This window comes from Magallana gigas, chromosome 7, assembly GCF_963853765.1.
Source record: "Magallana gigas chromosome 7, xbMagGiga1.1, whole genome shotgun sequence".
NCBI lineage: Eukaryota > Metazoa > Mollusca > Bivalvia > Ostreida > Ostreidae > Magallana > Magallana gigas.
The window spans coordinates 29,968,585-29,982,263 of NC_088859.1; the positions used below are offsets into that span (position 1 = coordinate 29,968,585).

General features: G+C 34.1%; 2 protein-coding genes across 2 annotated transcripts; both read left to right on the top strand.

Moving 5' to 3' along the window:
- The first annotated feature begins 243 nt into the window (after window positions 1-243).
- On the top strand, window positions 244-7,950 carry LOC105329275 (uncharacterized). The gene is made up of 6 exons (XM_011430467.4): window positions 244-592; window positions 724-760; window positions 4,094-4,225; window positions 4,401-4,484; window positions 4,892-5,033; window positions 7,173-7,950. The coding sequence occupies exons 1-6, from the start codon at window positions 326-328 to the stop codon at window positions 7,255-7,257; spliced, it is 747 nt and encodes a 248-aa protein (XP_011428769.3). The 5' UTR covers window positions 244-325; the 3' UTR covers window positions 7,258-7,950.
- A 1,148-nt stretch (window positions 7,951-9,098) lies between these two features.
- Window positions 9,099-13,594, top strand: LOC105329276 (pancreatic triacylglycerol lipase). Its single transcript, XM_011430468.4, has 11 exons — window positions 9,099-9,259; window positions 9,497-9,762; window positions 9,850-9,996; window positions 10,134-10,242; window positions 10,346-10,465; window positions 10,562-10,681; window positions 10,776-10,891; window positions 10,981-11,119; window positions 11,229-11,352; window positions 11,489-11,689; window positions 13,477-13,594. The coding sequence occupies exons 1-11, from the start codon at window positions 9,154-9,156 to the stop codon at window positions 13,541-13,543; spliced, it is 1,515 nt and encodes a 504-aa protein (XP_011428770.3). The 5' UTR covers window positions 9,099-9,153; the 3' UTR covers window positions 13,544-13,594.
- Window positions 13,595-13,679: the final 85 nt, after the last annotated feature.

The following is a 13,679-nucleotide window of genomic DNA, read 5'->3' on the forward strand; positions in this document are numbered from 1 at the left end:
ATCACTGACTAAATCTATATGCACGTACTTTTTAATATGAATTATATAAAAAAAAGTGTTAAAAAAATAAACACAAAAAAAAAAAAAAAAAAAATGAAATAAATAATTCGTCACGAACTGTGAAATTGACGGATATTTGATCCCTCTCTTACAGGTATAAATTGAATAATGAACCGCGTGAGCGAATTTCAAAACGCAAAAGCTGACAGCAATATTATCGATTTATGTGGGCTCATTTTCTTTTGCAAGCGATCTTTCTACATATATATACATATGTAGAACGTAAATGAACGGCAGTCAGAGTTGAGTAGCCTCCGATAGGAATATGAACGAAGCGAACCCACAGAATCAAGATGCCAGGATTTCTCCGGAAGGAACCTCACTGCCCGGTGACGAGCGACATTTGCTGGCGTCTTCAAACATTAAAATGATCAGAAAGTACGTACCCGTCTTGACCAAATCGAAAGCGTCATGCGCCTCGAGAAGATTGCGATTCGTGTATCTTATATGTGGGTGCCTTTTGTTTGCAATATCTCTGGTATTGATGGTGGCCGGTACCATTAGAGTCAACCAATGCAACAGGGATGAAGAGGTGAGAGAGAGAGAGAGAGAGAGAGAGAGAGAGAGAGAGAGAGAGAGAGAGAATGTGTGTGTGTCTTTCCTCCAAAAATTACTTGAGTATTTATCATGTCACTGTTGAAATTTTACATTGATTGATTTCAGGTGGCTTGGAGTGAGCGCTTTATCGAGGAAAATGTCGGTAAGTAATATCCGCTTCTACTGGCAACATAAAGCTAGATTTTCCTTCATTTCCGGTTAATTAACGCCGGAAGAAAAATTAGGGAATCTTTGCGTATCGGGTCGCAGTGATAAAACACTCGATGCATACAAAGTTATTGATTTAAAAAATGCTTGAGAATAAAATTTCAAATAATTTGTTTACATTATATTCTTCTTGCATTTTTCGATTTTTTTGGATGTTCTTTTATAATAAAAATAAAGCATATTATATAAGGTGGTCTGGGACATCTGTCTGGATTAAAGTACATTAAAAATAAAATACTTTCACCAGTTTAGAATTTTCAAACTTTACATCAAAGAATACGTTTTGAAAATTTAAAAGTCCCAGCGGGATTCGAACCGTTAGATGGCAATTTTGGGAAAGAAAAAAAATTATTAGATTATACTAGATTTTAGTGTTTATATCGGTAAAAAATACGTCATAACATGGAGGTGTCCCTCACCACCTTAAGTTTATTTATTACTTACTATATGCAATCGCACTGATTAACATTAAATGTTCTGTGCATGGTTTCATCATTATTCGTTGGGCATACATTTTCGAGGTTTCCGTTGGTCAGCAGATCCCACATATTTAAATGTTCATCGAAGTAAACAGCATGTCAAGAGTATACTTGGTAAATATAATAGATTATCCACGAATTTGCGTTTTCACGAATATGCACAATTTACAAAATTCACCCAAAATTGAAACCTTCGAATATTAACTATATGTAAATTCTAAAGATACAGAAATAGCACAAATGCCGGTAACGGTTACGAGACACATACAGCCTCTCTTAAGAACGTTGGATGGTTGTTGCCATTATTAGGCTATATTTACCTCCTTTTTAAGATCTCTGTATATAGGAAAAATGTTCAAATTTTAAAACAAAAGTTATATAATGGGACTTTTTTTTGGCTAAATAAATGCTTATGGCCCGAAATATCATATATTTTAATAGAGTAGGGAAGATCTGATGATTAATGTGTTGATCATCCAGCCTCCTTAATTTAGGAGTGATGTCGATACGGTGTTGAATGTGCATGTTTACATGTGGTCATATTTCCAGTTTTAGAATTCAAGATTTTAAACGAAATGGTCAGCTAATTTTAGGACGCATAAACAATACAGATATATTTTTTTTCATTTATTTATAATGATACATGTAACAAATTAATGTGCACATGAATTTGAAGTATCGAAGTATCGAATATATAATAATAAATATAATAGTAATAAAAGTAGTAATGGCACCTATTATATCAGTCGATTTAGTATATATGTAAATAAATAGAAAGTTACAAAATTATTATTCATACATCATCTGGCAAAATCGTATTTTTTTTAAATAAATGATAATAGTATTATTATTAATTGATCAAGATATTCTGAATAAAGAGAAATGTACATAGGTACAGTTGTTATATTTGTATACAGTAAATATTTGTGTACAGTAAATATTCGTGTACTGTAAATATTGGACAGACGATATGGTTTTTCTGAGGTAGATCGTTTTAATGTGTATTTTTTTTTTTTTAAAAATCAACACAATTACATAGGTTCTACTAAGTTTTAGTTTTGAAAACTTTGAATCGATCAGGTTTAATATATCGTGGTCCGCAAATGTCGTGAGCCTCAATCTATTTGTTCCAAAATCAAGTGCAATGTGCAGTGATATCTTCTAAAGTTGATTATGGTGGGGTTTTTTTGGTGGTTTTTGGGGTTTTTTCAGAAGGGGGGGGGATAAAAAATACGAGTTTCAGTACATTCATTAGTTTGATTTTTTCGAGCAGATAATCTTAACAACACAGATTCAATATTTTTACATAATACCCAGATTATAAAAATGCGTTAAACACTCATGCTTTTCATTGATTAAAATTGCAATATCAAGATTAAATATTATCACACTCGATACCATGATATAAGAATGACCTTTATTGACTGAATAAGTCTGTACTTATTTCTTTGTCTGTAGTATCATTAAAACAAAACTTTTGTAGATTCAACTTTTCATACTAAATAAATAAATAAGAAATGGAACGTTAAAAGGAAAGTTTTGATTTCAGTACCTGTAAATTATTGCTACATGTTAAAGGGACTTGGACGCGATTTTAGATCAAATTTTTTTTTTTTTTTTTTTTTTTTAATGTATAAAATGGTTTACTTGCTCATTTTGAATGATTGACCAAAATTTGAATGTTGGAAGTCAAGTTATAAGAGAGATACATTGATACATAAGAAATCATTGTTATGTAAACAAAGCTCAAGTCTTATATTTGTTTACAAAAAATGTAAAGTATGGAATTACCATTTCTTTGACCAAATGACATGACTTGCGGGAACAATGTAAACTGATTCAACGTGTTCATAGATAATACAATAAACAGAAAAAAGTAACATTTAATTGAGACTTATTCCAGTAAAAATAAATGTAAACCATAACAAAGCTCAAGCTTTGTATACAGAACAAATATTTTCAAACTCTGTATCTTGCTTATAACTCAATATTTGACTATCAATTTTTGACAAGCATTAAAAATACCCATATTAACCATTCTAAAAATTAAAATTAGAAAAACAAAATTCAAATTTTGAGCTCAAATCGTGTCCAAATCCCTTTAGATTGATATTGTAACATTTTTTGTCCTGGGTTATCGGTGATGATATATCAAATCAATTTTCCTCGAACTATACGAGTTTATTATGATTGGTATAGTAATTGATTAAAATTGCAATATCAAGATTAAATATTATCACACTCGATACCATGATGTAAGAATGACCTTTATTGACTGAATAAGTCTGTACTTATTTCTTTGTCTGTAGTATCATTAAAACAAAACTTTTGTAGATTCAACTTTTCATACTAAATAAATAAATAATAAATGGGCTAATGTATTAGACGGGCTTTCTGTGCCGTTTTTCTATACCCGGTTCCTATTGAGAGAGAGGTACTCGGTGTCTCAATCTTCTTCAGATTTACTACACCAAGCACCTCGCCTCATTTCCCTGGGTTTCTTGCCACTAGTCTTTACCTGACCCTACCTCTCTTTCTATCTTGACCTCTGTACTCCATTGTTCTCTGACGAGTCTCCCAGATTCTTCAGGACAGTTGTTTATATACCCCTGGAGTAGTCCAGTCCACTCCAGATCGAGGTAGTCGGGTCATTCCATTTCCCCACCAAAATCTAATTCATTACAACGTTTATTTTAATAAGGCATAATAAATACAATATTATTAATCGTTTTGCTGGCAACATTTATTGGAAATCTGTGAATGTTCACTGTTTTACTGTCAACCGACAGATCAATTTATTGCCACAAACAACTTCGCTCTTGAAAAACCAACAAAACAGAGTTCTGACCGCGTGACAACAGCTGCCGATGGGTACTCTAGGTTAGCAGTGGATGGAAACAGCGAAACGTGTTCACAGACAGGTAACTTCCGGTAGATATCAACAATAAAAAAACCCAGAAAATCAGCATTTAACTGAATAGCTTTGTTCCCTAACCCTTCTTTAGAATTTTCAAATTTACAAAATGTCTTTAACAGCAAAACATTTCACTGCGCACAAACACTTAAATTTTGTATAATAAATTAAATCTAATTTAGATGAGGAAATATCGCCAAGCTGGTGGGTTGATCTACAGGCTATCCGACCAATCGAGGCTGTGATAATCAAAGGCCCTAATGAAGGTATCGGCAATATGCTGCAAATTTAAGGGATCAGATGGCCATGGCCATTTTTAGACGACAATAGAAACCTCCTAGAGATGAAGAGCTCTGTTTAACGATATAGAACAATGTTCAAAATTTTAAGTAATGATATTTTGAATTTTTCCTAACTAAATAAAATGATAACTTATAGTCAAATACATCATATTAAAAATCTTATGAGAGGTCTAATGAATAATTTTTCGACCATCCAGACTTCTTATTTACTTTTTAAACGAATCTCCGATCTAAAGCAATAATGGGAATGTTTCAGAAAACCATTAAATGCTTTGGAAAGAGAATCACCTAGGTTTAGTAAAAAGGGGTGTGGAAAGGGGTCGATTTGTTTAAACTTTGTACATGAATTAAAACAATGTCTTGACTTACAGGTCTTCAAAATATAAGTATATCGATTCAGAAGACAGAACCAAGTTTCGCCGATGTCAATTCCAAGAGTGGGGCACTTTGTTATCGACAGAGTGAGATCTCGAAATCAATCATTACTAGCTGTGGCCAAAACACAGACGGAAGGTGGGGACATTGTTACGTCATAATTGGTAGTAAAACTAGTCAGAAACGGGGGTTATTACCAACGGGAAGTTGGAATTTAATTGGAATGAAGTTGGGAATGCAAAATTAACTGGTCCATTAAGCCAATCAATGCAAGCTCTGTTCAGATCTTGGCACTACTTTTGTCGAGAATCAGTTTCACCGTCTGCAGGAAAAGGTTCTCTTCTGATGACAGATTGTCAAAAATATTTCACAATTCTTTATACTTTTTTTTATTTTGAATAGAAACTTGTAGATTTAAAACACTGATCAATTGAAATGAAATGTTCCAGTACATAATCATAAAAAAATGGAATGCTTGTGAGCGGAAAAGTGTCCCTCCTGAAACGTTTTCCATTCTCATGTTTAAAAAATCGTTTCTATTCAGTCACTCGGATCATTTTCTTTATGAATATAGGCTCTACGATTACCAATAATCAATCAGCAAAATTGTGCAAATTATGCATATCGATTTTTATTGAAAACATGTTACCAATATTTATGGAAATGGCTTTGAATTTATAATAACATTTGACAAAAAATTTCAATGGGATTTGAATGCTACATATATAATCCTTGAGGGATATATTTAGCAGAAACACTCTAAAAAATCGGTTAAATTGCTCGTATGTTTCGAATCAAGTCACTTTATTACAATATTAAATATAATCTAAAAAGTATTTTAAGGTTCTCCGATCCTCAGCCTCAAAGTATCATTTTCATCCTAAAAATGTTAAACTTTTTTATCCTTTAAACTTTTAAAAATGAAATTAAAAAAAAGAAAGTCTTTCAATTGATAGTATCCATGAATTTTACGAAGTTATTGCAATTTTTCCCACAATGAATATTATGAAATAAATATTGTATTCAATTTGGGATCAAATTTGAAAAAAGGTTGTACCGGTGCAACGGTCGCTTGAACCCCTTGACCTCTAGGTATTAGGTCTCCGTGGAGCCGCTCGTTGAATGACTTAGCGTATATATACATGTTCACTTCAAGATTAATTAAATTTGTCTAGATTTATGCGGATAAAAAAATTCCGGATGATTAAGAGTTATCGAACATTGCTAAGGATCAGAGATTGTTAAGATCTTTGATTTTCCAAAGAGAAATTACCGAAGGAAGACAAACGCCGGACTGATTTTGAGGAGTTCAAATATGGTCGGGATGATAAAAACCAATAAACAGCTGATAAAGCTCGAAGGCATTATTAATGCCATTGTAGGTTTGATCACGCCCGACCATATTTGAGCAAAGAATGATTTTTTATTATGATATTTATATAATTTTCAGCAATTATACGATGAAATATTAAAATATAGTCATTGAAAAATGTACAGGGCTATACATTTATTTTATTAAATCGATTCGTAGTGTTATTACAGACAACGACTTAATTATTACATTGTAAAAAAAAAAAACTCCCATAAGTACTTCCAGTTCTTTGATGTTTAAATGATATTAGTGGTCAAAGAAAATTTTGGGGACGGGGAGAAAAAAATCCTCATCGAGTATATTCATTTATTACTTTCTAAAGCTTATTCTTTTTAAATTTTAATAATTGTTTATTTTTTAAAATTTTAATCATTATTGTTTGTTTCGTAAATTTCGATACTAGTATCGGGTTTACAAAAAAAAAAACCAAACCCCCCCCCCCCCCCCCAAAAAAAAAAAAACCAGCTCCATGAATTTACGCAGTGACTTTGAATCTAATCTTTTCATATACGCGAAAAATTTTAAATCGATGGTTTTTTTTAATCTTTATTGGTTTTTTTCTTCTATTTTTCAAAAGAAGAATATCCATAGAACGTAGAAAGATGTGTCCGTAAGACAATTATACATGAACGTGTATAAGATAGGTTAAAAAGGTTACACTAGTACCACTTCTGTATTTATCTATAGATTATCATTACATGTGTCAGAATAGACTAAAGTTAGTTTATATTCGGGCAAACCTAGTGCTTATGGGGGTTAATAAAAGGTATACACTGTATAAATAACAGTTTAAAGGGGGGGGGGGGGGTTGGCTTGAGGTTGAGGTTAAAAAATGGCCAGGCTAAGACAAAGTCGTCCTTATTCTATATTAAGTTTTTAATATTTTTTTTTTTGCTTTGTTGTAGATACGTGGTGATTCGAAAGGAAACAAATGAAAACAATGCTCAGGCATTGGTGCTGTGTGAAGTCCTTGTAACACAGAGGGTCTAGCTTGGGTTTTTTTTTTTGCTTTATATTTGCTTTTGTTGTCTTTCGTGAAAACAACCAAAGAGAAAATAACAACCAAATCAAACGAATCAATAGCGAAAAAAAATTACCGCTGAATTGGAAGATACAAATCGACCGATTCAAATAATGAAACATCAGGCGAAAAAACTTTTTTTTCCCATTTATTGGATTGCAACCACATCAGAATGTGTTGTCTTATGGTGTCATATGCATGTTACTCGATCAATTTAAAAGAAAAAGCGCCCCAAATGATAGACAAAAGTCTGGGATGAGATAAGACGTGTTCACTAGGCGTCAAAGGTACAGTTTAATTATAGTAACACAGCCTGCCTAAAGGTTACTACGTATAAGATGCGATTGAAACGCAATAGATAAAGATGTCACCAAAAAACCAACGTTACATTCAGTTCTTGGTATCAGCACGATTTTATCTCTTTATTTGAGTGCAATATGATACTAGTTATCGCGATGTTTTACTACATTGATTAGTTATGGCACGTGTTTGATATAACTTACGATTCATGCACCAATCTTCTTGATGATGAATATTAATATTAGACTAATATAATGTTAGTTAAACCTGTTTTCTGTGTTTTGTTCTTTGTGTTATCTATTAACTTTGTCTTTCATTAAAAATTGAACTGTTTGTTTCAATTAAGATTCTTTTCAATGTAGTCCTGACGAATTGTTCTTTTTTTCACATAATTTGGAATGTCGTGCAGTGCTTTCAAACACACTTCATATCGAAATTGAAATTAAACCAATCCTTGTAAACGGTTTTGAAACGTTGTCAACAAAACATAACTTAGGTACAGACTTAATAAAATCAATTTTACATTGTGATTCTTGTAAACGGTTTTAACAACGGTACATCACTTAGGTACAGACTTAATAGATTCAATTTTACAATGTGATTCTTGTAAACGGTTTTAACAACGGTACATAACTTAAGTACAGACTTAATAAATTCAATCAGACATTGTAATTCTTGTAAACTGTGTTAAAATGTTGCAAAAGTTAAGTACTAGTACTGAGTGACTGTTAATAAATTCAACCAGACACTGTGATTCTTGTAAACGGTTTTGAAATGTTGTCAACGGTACACAATTTAAGTACATGTTCATTTGATAAATTCAATCAGACAATGTGATTCTTGTAAACGGCTTTGAAACATTATTAACGGTACATAACATACTTGATAAATTCAATTGTACAATGTGATCATGTAAACGGTAATAAAATGTTGTCAACGGTACATAGCTTAAGTTCAGACTTAATAAATTCAATCAGACACTGTAATTCTTGTAAACTGTGTTAAAATGTTATTAACAGTACATAACTTTACTTCAGACTTGATCAATTCAATTTTACAATGTGATTCTTGTAAGCGGTGTTAAAATGTTGTCAACGGTACATAACTTAAGTACTAGTACAGAGTAATTATTCATAAATTCAATCAGACAATGTAATTCTTGTAAACGGTTTTGAAATGTTGTCAACGGTACATAATTTAAGTAATGTTGTCAACGGTACATAATTTAAGTAATGTTTATTTGATAAATCCAATCAGACAATGTTTTTTTGTAAACGGTTGAAATGTTGTCAACGGTACATAACTTAAGTGCAGATTCAATAAATTCAATCAGGCAATGTTTTCTTGTAAACGGGTTTAAAACCTTATCAACGGTACATAAATTAAGTACAGAATTGATAAATTCAATCAGACAATTTGTGGATTCTTAAAAAAAAATTGCCATGGAACTATTTCTAACTCAAGAAAAGGAAATAGATTGGAATTTCGTAACATGGAATCCACGAGTAGGTCAGCTGAAGTGATAAGGCCCGGCTTTCTTGTCACCGTCAGGGACGTCTGGCGACATGATGTGGCAGGTGCTTGTTTTGGTTTCAATCTGGACTCTCACAGGGGTAAATGCCCGAACACTGAGTGAGGACCAGGCAGAAACATTACATAATCTTCATAAACGTAAGTACATGTACATATATATAGAATTTAACATGTTTTTAAAAGTCATGTCCTACTTCAACATGTTAAACAGTAAAGATAGCAATACTGTCATTCTGTGAATTTTGAATCTACTTGGTGGGTGTAAATAGCTCGCCCAGTAAATTCAAAAGTTATAGTATGATAATACCTCCAACGTCTTTTTAACGAGTGCAGCATCGTTGAAATCGTTTTCCTGTGATTGAATCTGCTCAACAGGCTCTAGTGTTTGCTATGACGACCTTGGATGCTACAGCACGGGAAGTCCCTTTTGGAGCATCCATCGGCCCCTGAACATCCTCCCTCAGAGACCAGAGAAGATCAACACGAGGTTCTTCCTGTATACTAGATCGAACAGAGGACATTACACTCAACTCGTCGCCAATGACTATGACAGCATTCGGAATTCCCACTTTGATAGAACGAAAGACACCAAATTCGTATCGCATGGATTCCTCGAAAATGGTTTCGTCGACTGGATGGCGGTACGTCGCCGTTGTAAATAAAGCATGGTATTTTAGACTGCATTGGAATGTCAATTCCGAGTAAGTTTATCCATTTATTTTTCGCAGAAAATGAAGGATGCGTTTCTGAAGGCGGACGACTTGAACGTCATTCTGATTGACTGGGGCGGTGGGTCTTCATTCCCATACACCCAGGCCACAGCTAACACACGTGTTGTTGGAGCGGAAATTGCTAAGCTCATCAAAGTCTTACAGGTAAGACGGAAGAAAAATACAACCGTAACTATATAACACAGACAAACGTATGAATTCCCAATTGAGTATACATGTGGTATTTAATTTTGGGCTAAACTGTTGTTATATGATCATTCGAGAGGTGTTTTATCATTCAGAGAGTTTCCAATGCCGATCCAACAAAGATCCACGTCATTGGACACAGTCTTGGCGCTCACATTGCTGGGTACGCTGGAGAAAAGACGCCCAACCTGGGGAGAATCACGGGTAACCTATCACAGTGATCGGTCTCTTCTGCTTCACGGTTATAGTTATTGTTTATGCTCCATGGAAAATGCCATTCTTTTATTATTATATTATTATTTTCCAGGTCTTGATCCTGCTGGACCCTACTTTGCAAACACTGACATAGCTGTCCGCTTAGATCCTTCAGACGCAATTTTTGTTGACGCTTTACATACAGACTCCGAGAACTTGGTCCCAAACATCGGTCAGCACACGGCAGCAAAATTTGCTCTTCTGTGGACAATCTAACTTGGTCTCTGTGTACGCTCGGCTACTATGAATATATTATTTTTGATTGTAGGATTTGGAATGATGCAAGCTGTGGGTCACGTGGACTTTTATCCAAATGGCGGCAAAGATCAACCCGGATGCAACGCCGACCCAGTAACCCAAATATTGATACAGGGAGGAATATATGACGGTTATCTTAACTATTCAAAATTTTTCTTCGAAATACTCCAGGGTGGACCTTCAGGTTATATCTTATCTTTATTCGTTATATAACAATGTTTCAGGGACAAAACAATTTATTGCATGCAACCACTTACGAGCTTATGAGTATTTTACGGAATCAATCAACAGCCAATGTCCATTCGAAGGCTACAGTTGTGATTCTTTCGAACACTTTCAGGTACCGCCTATATGCCATCAAAAATCATTTTCGTATTATTTCGATCTTGTTTCCAAGACGTGAACTGCATTTTTGTGACCCATTTTCAGGATGGCACATGTCATTTAGACTGTACTGTACCAGGCGGTTGTGGTAAAATGGGTTACCATGCCGACGAGTTAAAATCTGTAAAAAGCGCTTACGGCAAAAAGTTTTTTATGAAAACAACATCACGAGCCCCATATTGTGGTGAGAAAGCATTTCAATTGTTTCTCGTTTTGAAAGAAAGAAATTGGTAAAGAGAGTGAGGAGAGAGAAGTAATTTCTTCCCCTTCTTTCTGTTGAATCTGGTGTTCAGAATATCACTACGCTCTCCATGTGACTTTGGGCAATCCATCGGGCTCCCATCAATGGCGCGGTGAACTCAGGGCAAACATACATGGCACGAACGGGCAACTTGGTGAAAGAGTGGTCACCGACGAGTAAGAAAGCTACCAAACTGGTCTTTATTTTTTAAAACTACGACCGATTTTTGAATATTTTTTTTTAATAAAATGGCGAATTGAAAAAACAATGATTGGTTTGCATTGTAAACCTATCACCATTCTTCATTCGTAGCTATGTCTATTTCAACCCCGGCCAGAGCTACTCGTTTCTCATAGCCGTGCCCCACAACATCGGCGAGATTCGCGACGTGTCCCTGCATTGGGTTCATCACGGCATCAGTATCAATCCATTCCAGTGGAACCCATTTCATCTCAGACACCCGGAGTTGTTTTTCCAAAGCGTTGAAGTTGTAGCCGGAGATTCTTTTCAAAAGTAAGATTTGCAGAACAAACACGATCTCGGCTTATTTCATATAGATGATCAATTCATATTTAACCAACCTTAACGTCTTGATCAACAAGACTAAGTGACAAAACCATTTATTGGACAAATTATGATTGAAGATGCAGACAATGAGTACCGAAAAAGGGCTAAAGGTCTTTACATGTATATAATTAACTGGGTCTATCAGAACTGATCAGTAACGCAACACACGATTTTTACTATTCATAGTCTTTATTGACCATTATTATACTTTCATGTTAAATACTGATATCTGATTGGTTCAGACGCAGTTGATAATCCGTTCTATTACCCTCAGCGTTAGCAACACGCTTGGCAACGAGTAACACAACAAATTGTTACATGCGCGAAAATTATGCGCGTACGGTTCACCATAGAATTCAGGCCACTTCTATATAAAATCAGTAAAGTTTTCTTGAAAATCAAGACATTCAGTATAATAAAATAAATAGTGCCAGATTAGGAGAGTAAGAGTTAAAATTGACACCCCTCGAAAATCATTGTCAACATCCGCTTCGCGTCGGTTGACAATGGTTTTCTTGGGGTGTCAATTTCAACTCTTACCCTCCTAAACAGTCACTATTTATCACGACATGGCACACTTCATATCAAGAGAACAGAAACAAATAATCAAATGAATATTCATGAGCTATATAAACCACTACCCTTCATTAACACAATCTTGAGCCCAAAATCAAGGTTTAAGGGGATGTGGTCAAATTATTTACAATGAATGTACGCAACTTTCGATAGGACGATGCAAAACCAGTTATTTGGTGAAGATTGGGCTTTGTTGTACACAGCTAAATATTTACATTTACTTTCTTTCCCTCTATTAAATTGCATTGGTTGATTTGAGTGATATTTACGCATAACACAGAAGACCCAATCACCAAAACTGGTGCGTAGGAATACATTCAGTATTCCTTCAGTATTTCTCGAAGAACATGACTGACTCTTCTCGCGACTTCAAACCGGATCACGACCTGATATTATACTTACGCTGATTATAATATTTCATTGATGGTTAAATGAATTCAATTGATTAATTTCTTAGTGTACAAAAAGTAAAATCATTAAATCACAGAAAGAAAAATAAAATTGTGTAATTAGAATTTAAAACGCTGTGCACTATTTTTGTCAGCATAATTCGGCTGTTCCAATGACTCTTCCGTTAATTTCGCATTACTCGTTGAATAAGTCAGAGCTTTTCAAAAACAAATCATATTTGCGGGAAGGAAATAAATGTTTAAAAACGTAAATATAAGCATTGAATCATTATTTTTTGAAAGATGTGGTCTCATAACTGCAACGGTGTGTGCAAACAAATTATCATAACGCGCTAGCGCGCGTTATTCAATTTGTATGCACACACCGTTGCAGTTATGAGACCACATCTTTCAAAAAATAATGATTCAATGCTTAAATGATCAAACTAATATGGACAACAAACTGCGACGCATAAAAATTAACCACAATTGATCAACAGATTGACTAACGACCACACTTTTCATATTTTAAGGACACTGGATGGTCAACAAGTTAACCATCAGATCTACCTATAATTTTAGAATGATGTTTTGGCTATAAACTATTATTTAGTTAGGAAAAAATCCGTAATTTTAACCTTTAAAATTTGGGTATTTTCTATATTTTTATATGGAGCTCTCCTTCTTAAGGAGAACAATACAGTCTAAAAATGGCGACGACCATCGAGCCCTCTTAATGCTTATTTTTTTCTTTTTCATCTTTTGTAGAATTAAATTTTGTGGTACAGGTGGAACAGAAAGCAATTCCCAAAGAACTCTCAGTACCAAATGCTGACGTCACTTGATGTATCTGTATTATTCAGTAGAAATAAACAAACCAACGTTATTCAAACTTGACTTCGATTATAGGGGAATGTATTGTACACCATCTGCCTCCTTTTCCCTCGATGTCTTGCAATTAGCTAATTGCA

Coding starts and splice junctions, on each gene's coding strand:
- LOC105329276 (XM_011430468.4), top strand. CDS start 9,154: ATGATGTGGCAGGTGCTTGTTTTGGTTTCAATCTGGACTCTCACAGGG. Junction 9,763..9,849: donor GTTTCGTCGACTGGATGGCG/GTACGTCGCCGT, acceptor TATTTTTCGCAG/AAAATGAAGGATGCGTTTCT. Junction 11,120..11,228: donor ATCACGAGCCCCATATTGTG/GTGAGAAAGCAT, acceptor TCTGGTGTTCAG/AATATCACTACGCTCTCCAT.
- LOC105329275 (XM_011430467.4), top strand. CDS start 326: ATGAACGAAGCGAACCCACAGAATCAAGATGCCAGGATTTCTCCGGAA. Junction 761..4,093: donor CTTTATCGAGGAAAATGTCG/GTAAGTAATATC, acceptor GTCAACCGACAG/ATCAATTTATTGCCACAAAC. Junction 4,226..4,400: donor CGAAACGTGTTCACAGACAG/GTAACTTCCGGT, acceptor AATCTAATTTAG/ATGAGGAAATATCGCCAAGC.